Here is a 15,308-nt window from a genome sequence, read left to right as displayed (position 1 = left end):
TGTCAATAATTAATAAATTAGCTTTTTACACAAACTTTTAATTGCATAAAGAGTCTTTATCTGTAAGAAAGTACAAGACCAATTCCAAAAAGCAAAACAAACCTAAAACAATACTGACCAAGAAAACCTGAGATATTAGTGCTGAAACAAAAAAAGATCCACTGAAGGCAAATGGTTTGCTAATTGTTTCAGACTGAGCACCTACCTTAAAATAGGTTTTAAATTTTTGCCTTTTATTTTTTTAAATAATAATAAAAATAAAAATTGAAAAATCTATGCAAAAATCAATGGTCCAACATTTTCTTAAGTGTTTGCTTCTGCTAGTATAAATTCCCTGACAAGAAAGAAAAAGTAACACCATCTAAAGTGCTATCTACTGAATTAAATTAAATCTAAGGGGAAAAAAAGAGACAAATATACAGTATTATATGTTGTTACATACAATAGCATTTTAACATGAAGGAAAGTGCAAAATCACTTAAAATTAGATGTCACTGAGAGGTCATTTACAATTGTGCTTCATGTCCTTATCTTTAGATCATTACTTGACTAAATATTCCATAGCATTCTACCTTCCTCCGGTATTCTTGCTGTCTCTCATTCCAGCATCGTAGACCAGCAAAGAAAAGAAACACAGCAGTGGGTGCATTTATGTCCTGTATGAAGTTATCATCATCTCACTTCCGCATCACAATGGAATTAACTGCTGTAAAAACCTGACTGCACAGGGCCCTTTCAGCAAGGGCTGCAATATGATAGAAGATAACCAAAATAAAAACACCAACTCTAAACGAACCTGGGAAGTCAAAGGTAAGAACATGCTAAGAGCACTTCCTTATTCTGACTCTGGTTTTAAATGCTGAAACATTTCTTTTTGTTTGAAAACCTCAGGTAAAGTTGGCTTCAAGACACCCTCAATACAAATTCTCCTCCAGCAGTATATTAAACTTTTTGCTCATAAAAAGACGAGCAGAAAAGCATCTTAGTATGCTCAGCTGCTGCTGACAATCGGCAACCTGGTTTCCTTAGCAACAAACAAGTCTGAGAAAATCAAGGGGCTGACAATGAAGTGGAATGGAACGGCATGATAAAGGGAAAAAGCGGCTCTCATGTACACTGCCTTATGTGCCCAGATTCCTCAGCTGATGCTTCAGAGTTTTCATCTTGTCAGTAGCAGAAATCTATACATTATAAGGCATGAGAAGCTGAATCAATACACCTAGATAGCAGCCAGCATTAATAACCAACCTTTGCCTCCTCTGACTACACTGATGAGACAATCTCAAACTATTTTCCATACTGCATCTATTTTCCCCTCTTTGTAATACTGAAAAAGGAGACAAGTCAAAAAGAAAAAAAAAAGTCAGCTGTTTAATATCTGTGCCTTATCATCACATAGGTGCTAATTAGATTTACTAGCATTCATTTCAGCTTGGTAAACTATTTACGGAGCAGCTTCCTTTAAAGCTCAAGTTCAAAGAAATTTGATATGTCTCCATGAATTATTAACCCTGGTCTTTGTAAACAGAAATACCACTACAAGATTTAAATTCAACTCACAGACAATGGCTAAGTAATATACTATGTGATACTAATTTTGTGACAGTAAGACAGAATCCAACTTAACTCTATGTACTTGTGTCATACTTTTGATATATACATTTACCATATACCAGGCATACATGTATTTGTGTCTTACAACACATAAAAACCAGCCTGTTTCAGTTAAACAGAATGAATGGAGGGGCCTACATTTTCACAGAGAAAAAAACCCACCCAAACTATTTCACATCCAGAAGAGATTTCATTGTTAATAAAAGTAATAGAAAATAGGTACTACTTTTTTTTTTTTTTTTTTCCCAATAAAACCAAACCAAACAAAATACTGGTAAATTGTAAGGTGAATCTTGAAGATTCACTAATTGCTAACTTTCAAATACCAAAATAAAATCACTGATTAGTAAGTACTCAATTTTCTCATCTGCAACACAACAGCTTCCCAGAGTCATGGTTTATAGACTACTTATATCTGTATTTGTTAAATAAAACTGTTAATGACAACTGCAGCAAGCAACTGCTTAAGCTTTTCCCTGAGCCTTGGACAAATAAAATTGCTGCTTAAAAAGAGATTTTTCTGTACCAGATTTAGCCTAAATACCTTTAGGTATTTTATTAATATCTCAGTATCCTAGTAATATAAACTATTTATTTATATTTTGAAGAGAAACACATATTTCTACTTAACCAAGCAAATTATCCCATCCCATACATTCAGTCAATGACACGAATTAACATTTGCAAGCACTGAGCATCAAAACAGTCTTTGGAGAAAACCCTTAAACATGGTACAATTCAATGCCTAATTAACGAATCACATTTTTACACAGCTTCCATGACCAAGCAATCAGCAGAACACCCCCAGGTTAATGTCAGTGACCATCAGATCTTTAAAGTTGGTTCTTTCATGAGTAACTCTGTAGTACTTCAGAGTCACTTTCTAGAGTCATTGATGCTGCAAAGGCAATCCCAGCACCAACCACCTCAGAGGCCTTGTAAAAAACACTTTGCTTAAGCTTCCTAAGTACAAGAATGTCACATTCCTGTCACAATCACAGTAAAGCTGTTATTTGCAAATAACTTGTATGTAAATCTTATGCCCAGGTTCAATACCAAAGAAGAATTAAAGTACAATTCATGGTTCAGAATTGGTAGTTTCAATCTGACAAGTCATCATAGAAGACCTCACATGATAAGCACTTTGCTCAAGTTCCCCACGTATGTTGAAACTTAACGTATTAATACAAGTAAATCTCTTAGCCTACAACCAATCCACACTATCACCAAGTACACAGTAAGAAGCAACATGAAAAATACTCACATATAGAAAGAACTTTATCCAGTCTCCCCTGTAGTGCTTCGCTTCTTAGTTCTGCCACATAGAACCCAACACTTTCAACCAGGCAGCCATTTTCCTAGAGAAAAAGCAATCAACCACGGAACTTCCACAGAGAAGACCTTCTGATACTTCGTATTTTTAAACACTTCCTTCTCAAAGGTAAGTGTTGAGAACGCAGAAGGTGCTCTACAGAACTCTATATGGCATCCAAATGAGTTGCTACTGATCAAAAATTTTTTGTTTTGCAATCAACTGCAAGAGACAAAGTTATGAAGGGCAGAGACTGGGACACTTAAACTTGGCCTCCAATTCTCAATTCTTTAGCGAGTAAAAAAAAGCTATTCACCAGAAACAATTGTAGTACTTCCAGTCCCCAGTAAAAGAAAAAGGGCATTACCCATTCATTTACTTTTCCAGTTCAGGAAACAAAAAAGCTACTAGGTCTGGAGCAAAATACTTTGGTTAGCTCTGAAGAAGAAAAGTAGCAGGAAGAAGGCAGGATAAATCATCAGTGCAACAACTGTTTGAAAAATACTCTAAATATTCTGAACAGGCTTCATTATACCAAGTTCATTTTTGGAGCACTTCTGGGATCTAAAGCCCTCACAGAGAACATAAGACACATTGTAATAGTCATTTTTACAAATTTTACATGTAAACTCACCTTCAGCTGGGCACGGGCAGTTTCAGTATCAGCAAAGTTTTTAAAAACATAGTCCGTATATGTTTCTGCATCAAGGTCCACCCCCAGTTTGTGCATCTCTTTGAGGACCTCAAAGATACCTATCAAGGCAAAATTAATTAGGCTAAGCATTCAGAAAAATGAAAACTTGAAAATCAACATACAAAAATAAATGTTGCTTTACAAAAAAATAAATTGTCTCCTCAATTTCCCTCCTTGAAATTGCCATGAAAAATCCTGCAATTCTATTTTAGGTATTAATAGAATGCTTAACTGTGAAACTTAAAATAGATTTACAAAACTTCATATTCTGTGACGTACTATGAAAACCATGAAAGTTTGGTTTGGTAATTGCTATTATACAAACTTATTTTCTAACACAGCAAATATATGAGTTAGTCATGTTTGCAGAACATCTTGTAGAGCTACATATAAAAACGTCCACATTATTGTGCATAAAAAACAAATCTGAAATTTGATGTAAAGTGCATAAACTCAGGATGCAAATAGATTCTTCAACGCATCATACATCCTTAGTTTTGTTCCCAGTATCCAACCCTGACTAGCATTAGAGTTCAGGACTTTTCTCTGGACTTGTTTAAAAGTAGTAAGATGCTTGTAATCAAACTGGTTGATTACAACACATTGGCTTCAAACTGGAAATTCAGAAAAAGGCTGGAGTCTCCCAAGCCCAGTGAAGCTACATGGTAGCTTTTAAACAGTTCACATCATGTCACAAAACTAGACTGTGTAACACTTCTGTAGGGTCACATCTGAAGACACCAGATTCCAAATATTAATAGTCCAACAACTAGAGTGTAGTTCTAGAGTATATGTCATTCTTTTTAATTGCTCACACTCTTCTGATTTGCAGAAACTTCTTACAGTAACCTTAGCTACCAAACTCTGAACCCCTGTCAAAACCAATACAGGTACAATCATTTTTTGCTGGTCTAAAAATGATTTGTCAGTTGCTGCAGGACACCAGTACCAAACAGCATATGTTTTTTTCAACTTGCATTTCATAGTTATTACTTTAAAAATGTCCAAAGTCCCTGTCTTTGCCCTGGAGTGCCACCTATGGAAAAGTGACACTTCCATGAATATTTTATGCAGTGCACTATGGTGCAAATAATCAAATGTGAATTCCCTTTGAGCACTTGAAAATACATGCAGGCAAGTCACACTAGATTAAAGTCGCATCATCTGTTCGAGTTTGCCTTAAACAAAACTCTGATTTTGGCCCAGAATCTGCAAAAATATGAATAAAGAATTCATTACACTAAATTCTTCTTCATACCTTTCGGATGTTGACAGCTAGTTTCTATTTCATGTTTCCGACATCCCAGAAAATATATTACTTCCCCTTATGCTGAAACCTCTTCAAAAATAACTGTAACACTAAGAAGTAGTTTGAAGACCAAGAACTAGATCCCATAGTGAATAAGGTGTGGTGCACTCAGGAGGTTTGAGCTCAAGGCTGTATGCAGAAGAGTGCAGAAAAGAAGCTTGTTAAGCATTCCCACTCTCTAGCAGCCAGACTAGGGCGTATTTCCTGAGCAGGAAAGGGCACGTATGAGAAACCGAACAGTAGCATACCAGCAAGAGGCAGATAGCACAACCATACTGCATCAAGGTAATGGCACAGCCAAAGAAATCTTAAAATGGAACTAAAAATGCAAACTTAAAAATGTGTGGCAGCTTTTTTTTTTTTTTTTTTAAGGTGGCTGATGTACAATTTTTGGGGGGACAGAAGAGTAATGAAACCAACAGAGTCCTATAGTTTTGCATACATCTTCTACTTCACCAAAAGCAGAACTACTTTATAGTCAAATAAACATCTTCCACAATACTAAGCAATGAAACATTTCCATTTCAGTTAAAAAGATGTGAGCATAATGCATGTGAACTTTTATAAATTCTTTGCTTCTCATCCTCATCAGAGGAAAATGCACTGACCTCCTCTCTCTCCCAACCAAAAAACAGACCCATAAAGAAAGGTAGAAAAGTGAAGTCATGTTCATGCAGGACACTCATTTCAAACTTCTTTGAAAAGACTGCCCCAAATATACCTGCATATTGATTTCAAAATTATTCACATGTACAGAACTGTACTGAGATACTGTGGGCATTATCAAACACACGAAAATAGAGAGGCAAAAAGGATAAAATATTTATTTGCTAAGAGCCCACTCACAACCCAATGGACTGCCCTGCACACCCCACTATGGAGACCACCACTGATCCAGAAGACTGGGCATGACTAAAACCTCCAAGTAAAGTCTTTTGGTCATCTCCCTGCTTGATCAAGATCAGGCTTTTTGAGACCTTAGGCTGACATATGTAATTACACAGGATCTGAGTATACCAAATCAAATAAATGAGTAGAAAGAAGACAGAAATAGGAAAAAAAACAAAAGCCAAAGAGCTTCTTGTTGTCAGTACTGGAAACAGCACTCAAACACCAGAACAGAACAGATTCCAACCTCAAATCAATACATTGAAGAACAAATATAGGAGAGATAAACTATGAGGTGGTCATAATATTTATGTGGTAGAGCAGCTTTTCAAAAGCTGAAAAGTCAGGCTTGCATTTCAGTCTACCATTCATTTCCTACGGTTCTCACAGTTAAGTCATGCCTGCTCCCTAAAGCAGTCCCATGAGAATGGAAAGAATTTCTAAGGCAGTTATGTACAATTCTACATGTGCAAGGGAATTAAATTTGGCTTTAAGCAGTTTTCCGAGGGAAAAAAAATAAATAATTAAACTTCAGTTCAAATGATGCCTTAAGTTTTAGCTTTCATATTTTCCAGATTCTGTACTGCATTAGTATATAACTCTGAACTTCATATAAAGTGTCAGCAAGTTCTCGTCACAGTTTAATTAGACAAAACAATCCTTTTCCAGCCCGAGAATCAAGGACACCGTTGCAGCTTCAGGCCCAAAAAGTATAAAAAACAGTGAACTGAGGAGAGCTATCTGGGAGGGTGGGATTTCATAACCTGAAACTGTAATTGGACAATTAATCCCAATATGTGAATGGACCAGAACTTATAAAAGTGTGAAAACACATGTCCCGTCATCCACCTTGGATGGAGCTTTGGTCTGTTTCTTGTACTGCCCAAGGTGTATCCTTTGAACACCTTTTTAATAAATCCCTACTTTATTACTTCAACACTATCTAGCCTCTGTTCTTGGCAGCCTCTCAAGGCATCACAAAAGTAAGGTCACATTCAGGAAAGCATAGTATTTATTTTTTCCTGTGCTGGTAATTTCAGATCCAATTACAAATGTTCTTTGCCAGAAAAGTCTGTCTATAAAACAGGATTTCAAGCAGTAACTTTGTGAAATGACCACCCTTATTCCCCTCTGGACCCAGACTCTTACTCTGCAAAGTAGAAACTGAATTACCATTCACTAGCCACAGGCCTTGTACTGTAACAATAGTTTATACTATTATAGTTTATAATAGTTCAACAACAGTAGAACCCAAAAGGAAAATACACACTTGTAAAAAGTGTTTTTAAAAATAATATGATAATTCACAGGTAAAGGGAAGCTATAAAATATTCAGGAATAAGCCTAAATTGAACATTTCTGTTTACACTACGCCCTCCTTGTCTTAGTGCATCATCTGATACACAATGACTCTCAGTGACAATAACAGATCCATTGCATATTGATCTTTTAAACCCTCCAAGCACTTTTCATTCCTAAAAGCCTAATAAATACTAAGGAAATAAGTACTTACCAACTCATGTAACAGATGCACATAAAGGAAATGCCCCACCTGAAATTATTTGCCTGTGTAAAATGACTGAAAAGAACTGTTTGCTATTTCAGAGTGGTTAAGGTTTATTTAAAAACGGCCTTATTTAGTTTCATGCCTCCTAGCCACCACTTCACTGCTACTTTTCTTTCAAATACAATTCCGTAATACAGAAATTATGGAATTTTCTTTGATATCCAGTGTCAGATTTTGTTGTAATAAACATTAGAGAAACATGTAATTAAACACTGCTATTTGTTATTTAATTGTTTGGGTCACACTATACGTACAGATTCAGAAGTCTGTACATTGCAGTTCTAGACAGCTTATTGCTTTTATTCTGTTTATTCTGATTATTTAGTCCAGTCTACATCCTATCACATTTTTAATAGCTTTTCCTCAAAGTTCTCTTCCTTTACCAGCTTTGCCTATACCAAGACACAAAAGTAAACATATTAGGCTGGGCATTACTACTTTGTTGATAAATTAATTACTGTTCTTTTGGTATGAGAGATGATACTGCGTCTATACTCCTGTTCATGTTGTTTTTTGCTCCTAGAAAGCACCATTCTATTCATTTATTATCTGCTGCCACTCTTAGGCTCTCACTGCAACATGACTGTTCGCTCTATTATTTCTATAAAACAATTCCAGGGTGAATGAGGTTTTTTTCCCCCCCGTCTACCTTCCTTCAAGTGTATTGGTTGAATATTTAGTAAGTGGAACTAATTTACTGATTTTTTTTATTATTAACTTGGAAAGAATTGCAAGCAAGCTTACATAAGGGAAGAAGACAACTTGTCTCACTATTCAGCAAGAATAGTTACGCAGGTTCTCCACTATAGAAGCAACAGAGCAGGTATATTCTTACCTAATATATTTAATGAACTGCAAAATCATTGACTTGTGTAGGCAAGTGTACAGTGTTTCCACTTGACAAAATAAACTTGGATTGTGAGCAGCAGGCTACAAAGATGAGTTTGCAAATTCACAGCATTATCTTACAGCCATACAGAAGTATGTGTATGCAATGCCTTTGCAGATAGAAAAACAAAGGCTCTAGGAAAATGGCTAAAAATGCTGGAATTGAGGGATCCTTCATCAGTTCTCTCTCAATTTGCTTACATGACTTCCAGCAGCAACTACAGTTGCCAAAAGCACAGTTGATTTCTCCAGTAGGGAGTCCAAACTAAGGCAACTTCTGATCTTGATAAAGTCCAAAAGAAGTTTGAAAACCTAGGTTGCTCTAGACACTCAAATATTGCTTTAATTTTGGGAGCCAAGTCTAAATCTAAAAATACTTCCAGCATCTCTCAGTATTGTGTTAGTGAGGTGAAATTTTTCATGGAGTAAAAGAAAGCAGCTTTTTCCAGTACGCAGAATCCACACCGAAGTATGACACTGATTTCCATTTACTTATTTTTGGCAACACTATGTTTCAAGTAAGTCACAAAGGACCCTACTAAAACAACACTGCTAGACTTTTAAAATATCAGAACTTTCAAGGATTTGAAAACCTGGGAGAAGATAAACTTGGGCAGTAGTCTAACAAGAACAGAGCCTAAGGAGTTAATAAAAACTGAATATTGTTTTCACAAAGGCTTTTTGAAAAAGACTTGAGACATTTTTATAGCCAGAAACAATTAGGGAATACTTGTTTCAGCACTTCTTCCAAACTGGAATGTGACTGTATATTTAAGATAAAATTGCGATATGGAAGAGTCTGCTAAAAGCACTTTTTTTTTGTTTGTGCATTTTGTTTGTCACCCAGTGTCACACTAACAACTCTGCATCTCATTCTAAAGCACATTATACTGTGAGATAAGATGAAAAAGACAGTTTTTTGTTTCCCCAAGGGGGAAGTACTTCTGTTAAAAGCATCTTTTTACAATACCATTCTTTCTGAATTACCAATAACGCAAACCAAAGAATTAGATACTGTACTCTAAAATTTAATATTTGTTCAATTCTTATTCATATCCTGTAGACATCCCCATGTGTAACAGGGGAAAGTATGCTAAATGCTTAAACCTACTTAAGAATCCCAAAGATTGAGCATTTTTGTCCTTCAATCAGTATGCTGTCAGGTCAGGCTCACACATTCAGCAATATAAGTTCTCCTGCAGTTTTTATGATTGTAACAAAACTCACGTATAGTTCATCAGGCAAATAATAAGAGGCTGGCTTGAATAAATGACTGGGTTTGCAGTCCATGAGAGCTATTATAACATAACCTTACTTTTAAATTCTTTACTTGGATTGCAGTTTCTTCAAGAGTAAACTGTAAATAGTAATGAGCAGCATAAAGAACACTGGAATGAAGAAAGAACATGAAGAGTTAAAAAGATAACTAAACACTCATCTTTCTATGTCAAGCGAGACTTGAAATTTGTAGAGCTGTAGGTTTTAAAATAAACTCTTTCTGAAGCAAAAAAATGTTGGAAACAGGGACAGAATATAGCAAGGGCTTTGTTTAATGTCTGAAGAATCTCATAGCAGTAAGATTTCTGTGCTAGGTTTGCAATAATGTCACAGGAGCATTTATTAGACAACTCACCTTTAAGATTATTCTGTTTCTGGTATGCAACTAGCAGTGGCCAACAATAGTGAGGTCGGAGTGGCAAGCCTTCCTCCTTCATCATCTTCATCACATCAATGGCCAAAGCTGAAAACATTTACAAAATAATTAAATTCACAAAATAATTAAATAGTGACCAAGTACTCTAAAGAGAACAGATAAAATAACTAAGTAGAAAGGGTACCTGATTTGTTTGCTTCCAAAGCACAACGCAAGATAAATGGTAATGGTGCCGAGTGCATCTTCGCATCTTTTAATTCATTACAGAATTGCTTCAGCTTGCTCACAGGCTGCAAACAATTTCAAAAATTAATTTCATTTCATTTCTCAAATTGTTAAGAATGTTAGATTCTTCTGATGTTTAGAAAATTACAGAAGCCAAACAGTACTCCTTTGTGAATTTCAATTTACTATTCAAGTTGATACAAAATAATAAAATTCTTTTCCTCCTGAAGAACTGTGCAACAAATCACCATTTTCAACCTTCACAGTTGCATTAAACTAAATATACAGTTATTACTAAATTAAGAAAAAAAGTATTACTTTTCTGCTTACCAGATCTCTATTTACACAATGTTGCAAGAAGAAGCTACCTTGGTCCATATCTTCACGTGATAAATGACTTAAAGACTTCAAAATACTGAAGCTGATATCTTCAAAGCCATGAGTTATCAGAGTCAAACACAGGTTCATTACATCTAGCAATTGAAAAACAGAGAGCAACAATTTTAATAAAGTGCACACAACTTTTTCACCTTAAGCTACTATAATTAGTGAAAGCTAGAAAAGTAAATGTTTTACAAGTACCATTAATGTACTTTTAAACAAGATTTTAAGATTTTTAAACAAGCCAAATTTGAGACTACCTTTTCCAGAATTATTTATATTTATCAATGAAATTTGCTTTTTCCATAAGAAGACTAGGCCAGAAATTACAGAAGTATCACCACTGCAGCATGACAGAAGGATAAGCAAAAGAGAAGCTCATTCCTAGACATGTCAAAAAAAGAAAAAAATGAAGTATAATTAACAGTTATCAATCAAATTAAATACACTGGGATCCAGAAGTGACTTTAAAGCTAGGTAATAAAAAACTATATTCCGTATTTAGTATCCCTTTTTTATGGTAGTCATGAAGAGCTCTCACAACAGGAATCTTAACAGTGGTGTCTGAAGAAAGGACACCACACTTGCTGCTTTCTCATGAAAGGTTAATGAATTTTAGATTTTTTTTAAAAAGATATATTCATTTTGTATGCAAATTATTAAAGCTGTTTCATATTTTGATTTTATAAAATACAATCTAAAATACACAAATTATTCCACAAACTAATGGCAAAAATATTCCTTTCCCTCAGTATTCAAGACAAAACTACAAAATTATGTACTTTTGGATAAAGAACAAAAAAACAAAAACCAAAAAGCAAAACAAGAAAAAAAGGAAAAAAGTGTTCTCTCTCTACCCTGCTGTAGGAACCAAGGACATACCTGGAATTAATTCCCTTTCAAATTTTATGCGTCCTTTAATATCCTCAATGTGCTGTGGAAAACCAGCCTTGGCAAGACTAAGAATCACCTGCATCAAAATCCTGTCCATAAAGTACCCTTCAGTCTTCTCAACCTGCTCTAGAGTCTGTAAAACCAAAATAAAATTTAACTTGAATCAACTCCAAAGTGACTCAAAACAGAATACTTTTTAAATCAAAACAAAACAAACACAAAAACACGGGTTTTTTATTTTTTAAAATCCACATATTTATATAATGGAACGTGGTAGAGAGAAAAAATGTGCAAGAAGTATTAAGAGGGACTCAAACACCTTTAGACTGTAAAAAAGAAAAGAGGACACCTAAAAGTGATATAATATATAGTTTCTTCCTAATATCTAATGATATATGAAAACACCAGTAGTATTCTCATTGTGAGATGACTTTCAAAAGAAATTACTCTGTAAAGGGAAGAATGACTAATCAAACATTCTGTCACTGTTTGGAAGAATATTGGTTGACGAGTATTTGTTTAAGTCACAGAAGAAAATTATGTTTCCAATACCCTCTTCCATCATTTGGTCCTCTACATCTGATTAAACTCCCAATATAGTTTAAGGAAATTGATTTGATCTTTTCTCATTGCTTTGTGAGTATTTCTTTGATTTAAAAAAAAAGAGAGAATACTTGAAAAAAATCAGCTACACAAAGGGCTGTAAGGAAGCCTCATGTTACAAATATCTAAGTTGTTAGTATGAAATCTCAAAAAAAAATTCATTTTTTACTGAAAGATCCTGTGGTTTCAATGGCCAATGGATTGATCAACGGGACCAGAACCAAGGTTTACTTTTCATTTCATAAATAATTACATACATATCCCACATGCATCATCTTTAAAAAAACCCTCAATTATTAAATGGTTCACTGACAAATCTATCATCCCAGAGTGAAATGCCACTATCAAAAGAGAAGTATTTTTCAGAAATTATGATATTGCTTTCAGTTAACCAGCTATTCAACTGCAATGAAAAAAAATTGTTAATTACTTTGAAGTAGGAGGAAACCAATTATAAAATCCTTTCTTATTCCTCCTGCCTGGACAGAAAGTATTCCAAAGTTATATTGAACAAAAGATCAAACAAGTCGTATTGAAATTCAAATTTACAATACCTTTTTGATGCTATCAGCATCACCCTTTTCAGCATACACATTCAGCAGTGATAAATAGGTGTCTGGACCTGGTTCAACACCAGCCATCCTCATCACTGAAAAGATGTTTTCTGCACTCTTCATATCTCTAAAAGAATTCAAAGAGACCCTCAGTAGATTTAATCATAATGATGTTTATGGAAACTTCCTCAATAAATTTCCTCAATAAATTAATTAGAATTGGAAACAAAGACTGCAACAAGCTTAGGGAAACTTAGTTTAACTAAGCAAATCCTGAAAGGTGAAAAATCTTTTTAATAACTGTATTACTTAAAATACTCTTTCAACTTTAACAGATTATAAAGTTCAGAACTAAGTGCAGCAGATATCCTCTCAAACACTACTAAAGTCCAGTAATTTATCTTGAAATACAAGATTTTCAGACACCAAAAAAAAAATCTACTTCCTTTGTTAAATAGCTTTTTTGCTTCATAAATGCCGAGAGTCTTCTACACATTATTATTCAAAACCATCACGCTGTTCTGCAACATGTAATTTTTTCTGTACAGTATCACTTTATATTTCAGTAAAGCTAACAGTAAACAAAAGGAATAAAAGGTATTAAACATTACCCTGATCTTGCATGTCCTTTCACAAGGCTACTGAATACTGCCTCATTGATGGGGAGATCTTTGCTCTTCATAAATCCAAGAATCTTACTGCAAAATATAAAACAATTTGTATTTGCCACTTTGGAACATGCAGACACTAAGGTGGGGCTGGGTTTGGGGATTTTTTTATTTTCCTTCTACCTATTTCTGATGTCCCTCAATCACAATATTACAGCTTAACCTTGCTAAAATTGTTAGAGATACCCAGCAAACACTGTGTAACAACAACCAGAATTATTACTATTTGCTCCTTAGCCCACTTTATTCTCAAAAGCCATTTTCTTACGAAGGCAGTAAGCCTTCATAACCTCACACATTTTCATGATGGCTCTAGAAATGACAAAAACAAGTTATTTTCTAAGCAACGTGAATACAACTTGATTTGAACACACTGGTCTATCACTTATTTTTATTTTGTTTGTGTAGGTTTCAGCAGACTCCAGGAAATTGCTCTTCATTGCTTGGTTAAAATATAAAAAACCCTTCTTTGCTTTGCTCAATTTCTATGAATTACACAGAAATCAGTTCTAACATCAGTCATACATGAGAAACAGTTTTTGTGGAAATCTCTTTAAACATAAATGCAAAAGAGTACCTTGCTCCTTCAATGTCCCCCTCATTGCAATAAGCAGCAATCAACCTTTGATATGTCACCTACAGAAAACAAAAAGGGGAAGTTAATTATTTCCATTCAATAAATGGAGACTACTATTAAGAAGGAAGATCCTGTAAAAGGGTACCTACTCGATTGGGCTGCACATTAGCTTCCTCCATCCTGGCCAAAAATTCTGTTGGAGAAAACTTGTGCTCATTCTGAAGATAGACTTTAAGCAAAGCATTGTAATGGCTTGTATCATATACAGCACCTGAAGAAATATTTCAACCACAGTCAACATATATTCTCTAAATTCAACATAGTTTTATAGCTTTCTCAGGTAATTAAGTGTCAGTTTTACTTTGTATGAAATTAGGAGACAGCTTCCTTTTATTTACCTTTGTAAATAAGTATTGTAAAAAGTATCAGACATTTCTTTAACAGCTCACGTATTTATAAAAGGCTAAAACATAACAAGAGCACAGTAACAGAAATGCTCATGTGCATGCTATACCACAGTCTCTACAGCTGTATTTATTTTACAGATTCAGCAATGTTACTATCAAAAAGCACTCACTTATGTATTATCTATAAATAAATGACTCATTTAAAATAAAAAAATAGCTGGTAGCACTAAGAATATGCAGCCTACCAGATATAAAGGTAACATCTAAAATAAAAGTAAATTCAATAATGAAAATCAAGCAAAAGTCCAATTTAAGCATCTTGAAAAAATATCTTTAGATTTTAGATTAATACCCCTAGATGTCACTATAACCCCCAGAATTAGAAACAGGTCTCCCACCTGAATAATAAAATCCACTGTTCGTTCGGTATTAAGTACAACCTGTTATAACCTAACATTTAAACACCATTAAAATACATTGTCTCTCATTACAAACAGAGTAACTAAAGCACGGAGCTCTTCTTGCAGGAAGGACTAACAGACCCAACGTACCAAGCTCTTTCATCTTGTCCCATATCATATGGGCCAGTTCTGTTCTTTCAGGTGACAATACCTCTGGTAAGACAGCACCACAGCTTTGTAACAAAAGCAAGGTCTGGTTACTCTCTGGACATCCTGCAAGTGGAACAAAACCACAAATTTCTTCATAAATAATTATGCATTCAATATTAGAAAGAAGATTTGAAACTGACGTAATGAAATATTTAAACATTTTCTATAAAACAGAATTTTCTCCAAGACTGAAGATTTTAAATGAACAGGATACCCAAATGGTTAAACAATGTCACTACTGTGCACTACCCTAAAAAGATTCAAGACGAAACATGCCATTTAGTAAAATAATGAGCTAAGCTGAGCAGAAATTGATAGAAGACAACACAAAATTCCTAAACTTGGATTATCTAATATTTTCAACTTCCCAACTCAAGATCCTGACATTTTATGTGCCTAACAGGCACATAACTTTCTGGTAAGTTTCTAAAATGTCAAAATATTTCATGCCAATTCAATACA

At 34.6% G+C, this 15,308-nt stretch overlaps 1 protein-coding gene across 2 annotated transcripts in view; it reads right to left on the bottom strand.

Annotated features, from left to right (window-relative positions):
- Window positions 1-15,308, bottom strand: part of LRPPRC (leucine rich pentatricopeptide repeat containing) — an 86,807-nt gene that overhangs the window by 58,644 nt on the left and 12,855 nt on the right. For both annotated transcript variants that reach the window (XM_023922757.2, XM_086878439.1), the window contains exons 3-13: window positions 14,787-14,909; window positions 13,978-14,099; window positions 13,829-13,887; window positions 13,195-13,281; window positions 12,584-12,710; window positions 11,415-11,559; window positions 10,482-10,624; window positions 10,111-10,216; window positions 9,906-10,013; window positions 3,561-3,679; window positions 2,879-2,972 (exon numbers count right to left, since the gene is read on the bottom strand). In XM_023922757.2, the coding sequence (XP_023778525.2) occupies window positions 2,879-2,972; window positions 3,561-3,679; window positions 9,906-10,013; window positions 10,111-10,216; window positions 10,482-10,624; window positions 11,415-11,559; window positions 12,584-12,710; window positions 13,195-13,281; window positions 13,829-13,887; window positions 13,978-14,099; window positions 14,787-14,909 (1,233 nt within the window). The remainder of the gene's footprint in view (window positions 1-2,878; window positions 2,973-3,560; window positions 3,680-9,905; window positions 10,014-10,110; window positions 10,217-10,481; window positions 10,625-11,414; window positions 11,560-12,583; window positions 12,711-13,194; window positions 13,282-13,828; window positions 13,888-13,977; window positions 14,100-14,786; window positions 14,910-15,308) is intronic.

Source organism: Cyanistes caeruleus, chromosome 2, assembly GCF_971803275.1.
Source record: "Cyanistes caeruleus chromosome 2, bCyaCae1.hap1.1, whole genome shotgun sequence".
Lineage (NCBI taxonomy): Eukaryota > Metazoa > Chordata > Aves > Passeriformes > Paridae > Cyanistes > Cyanistes caeruleus.
Note: the sequence above shows the minus strand (reverse complement) of the source record. Positions and strands in the feature narration are given on the sequence as shown.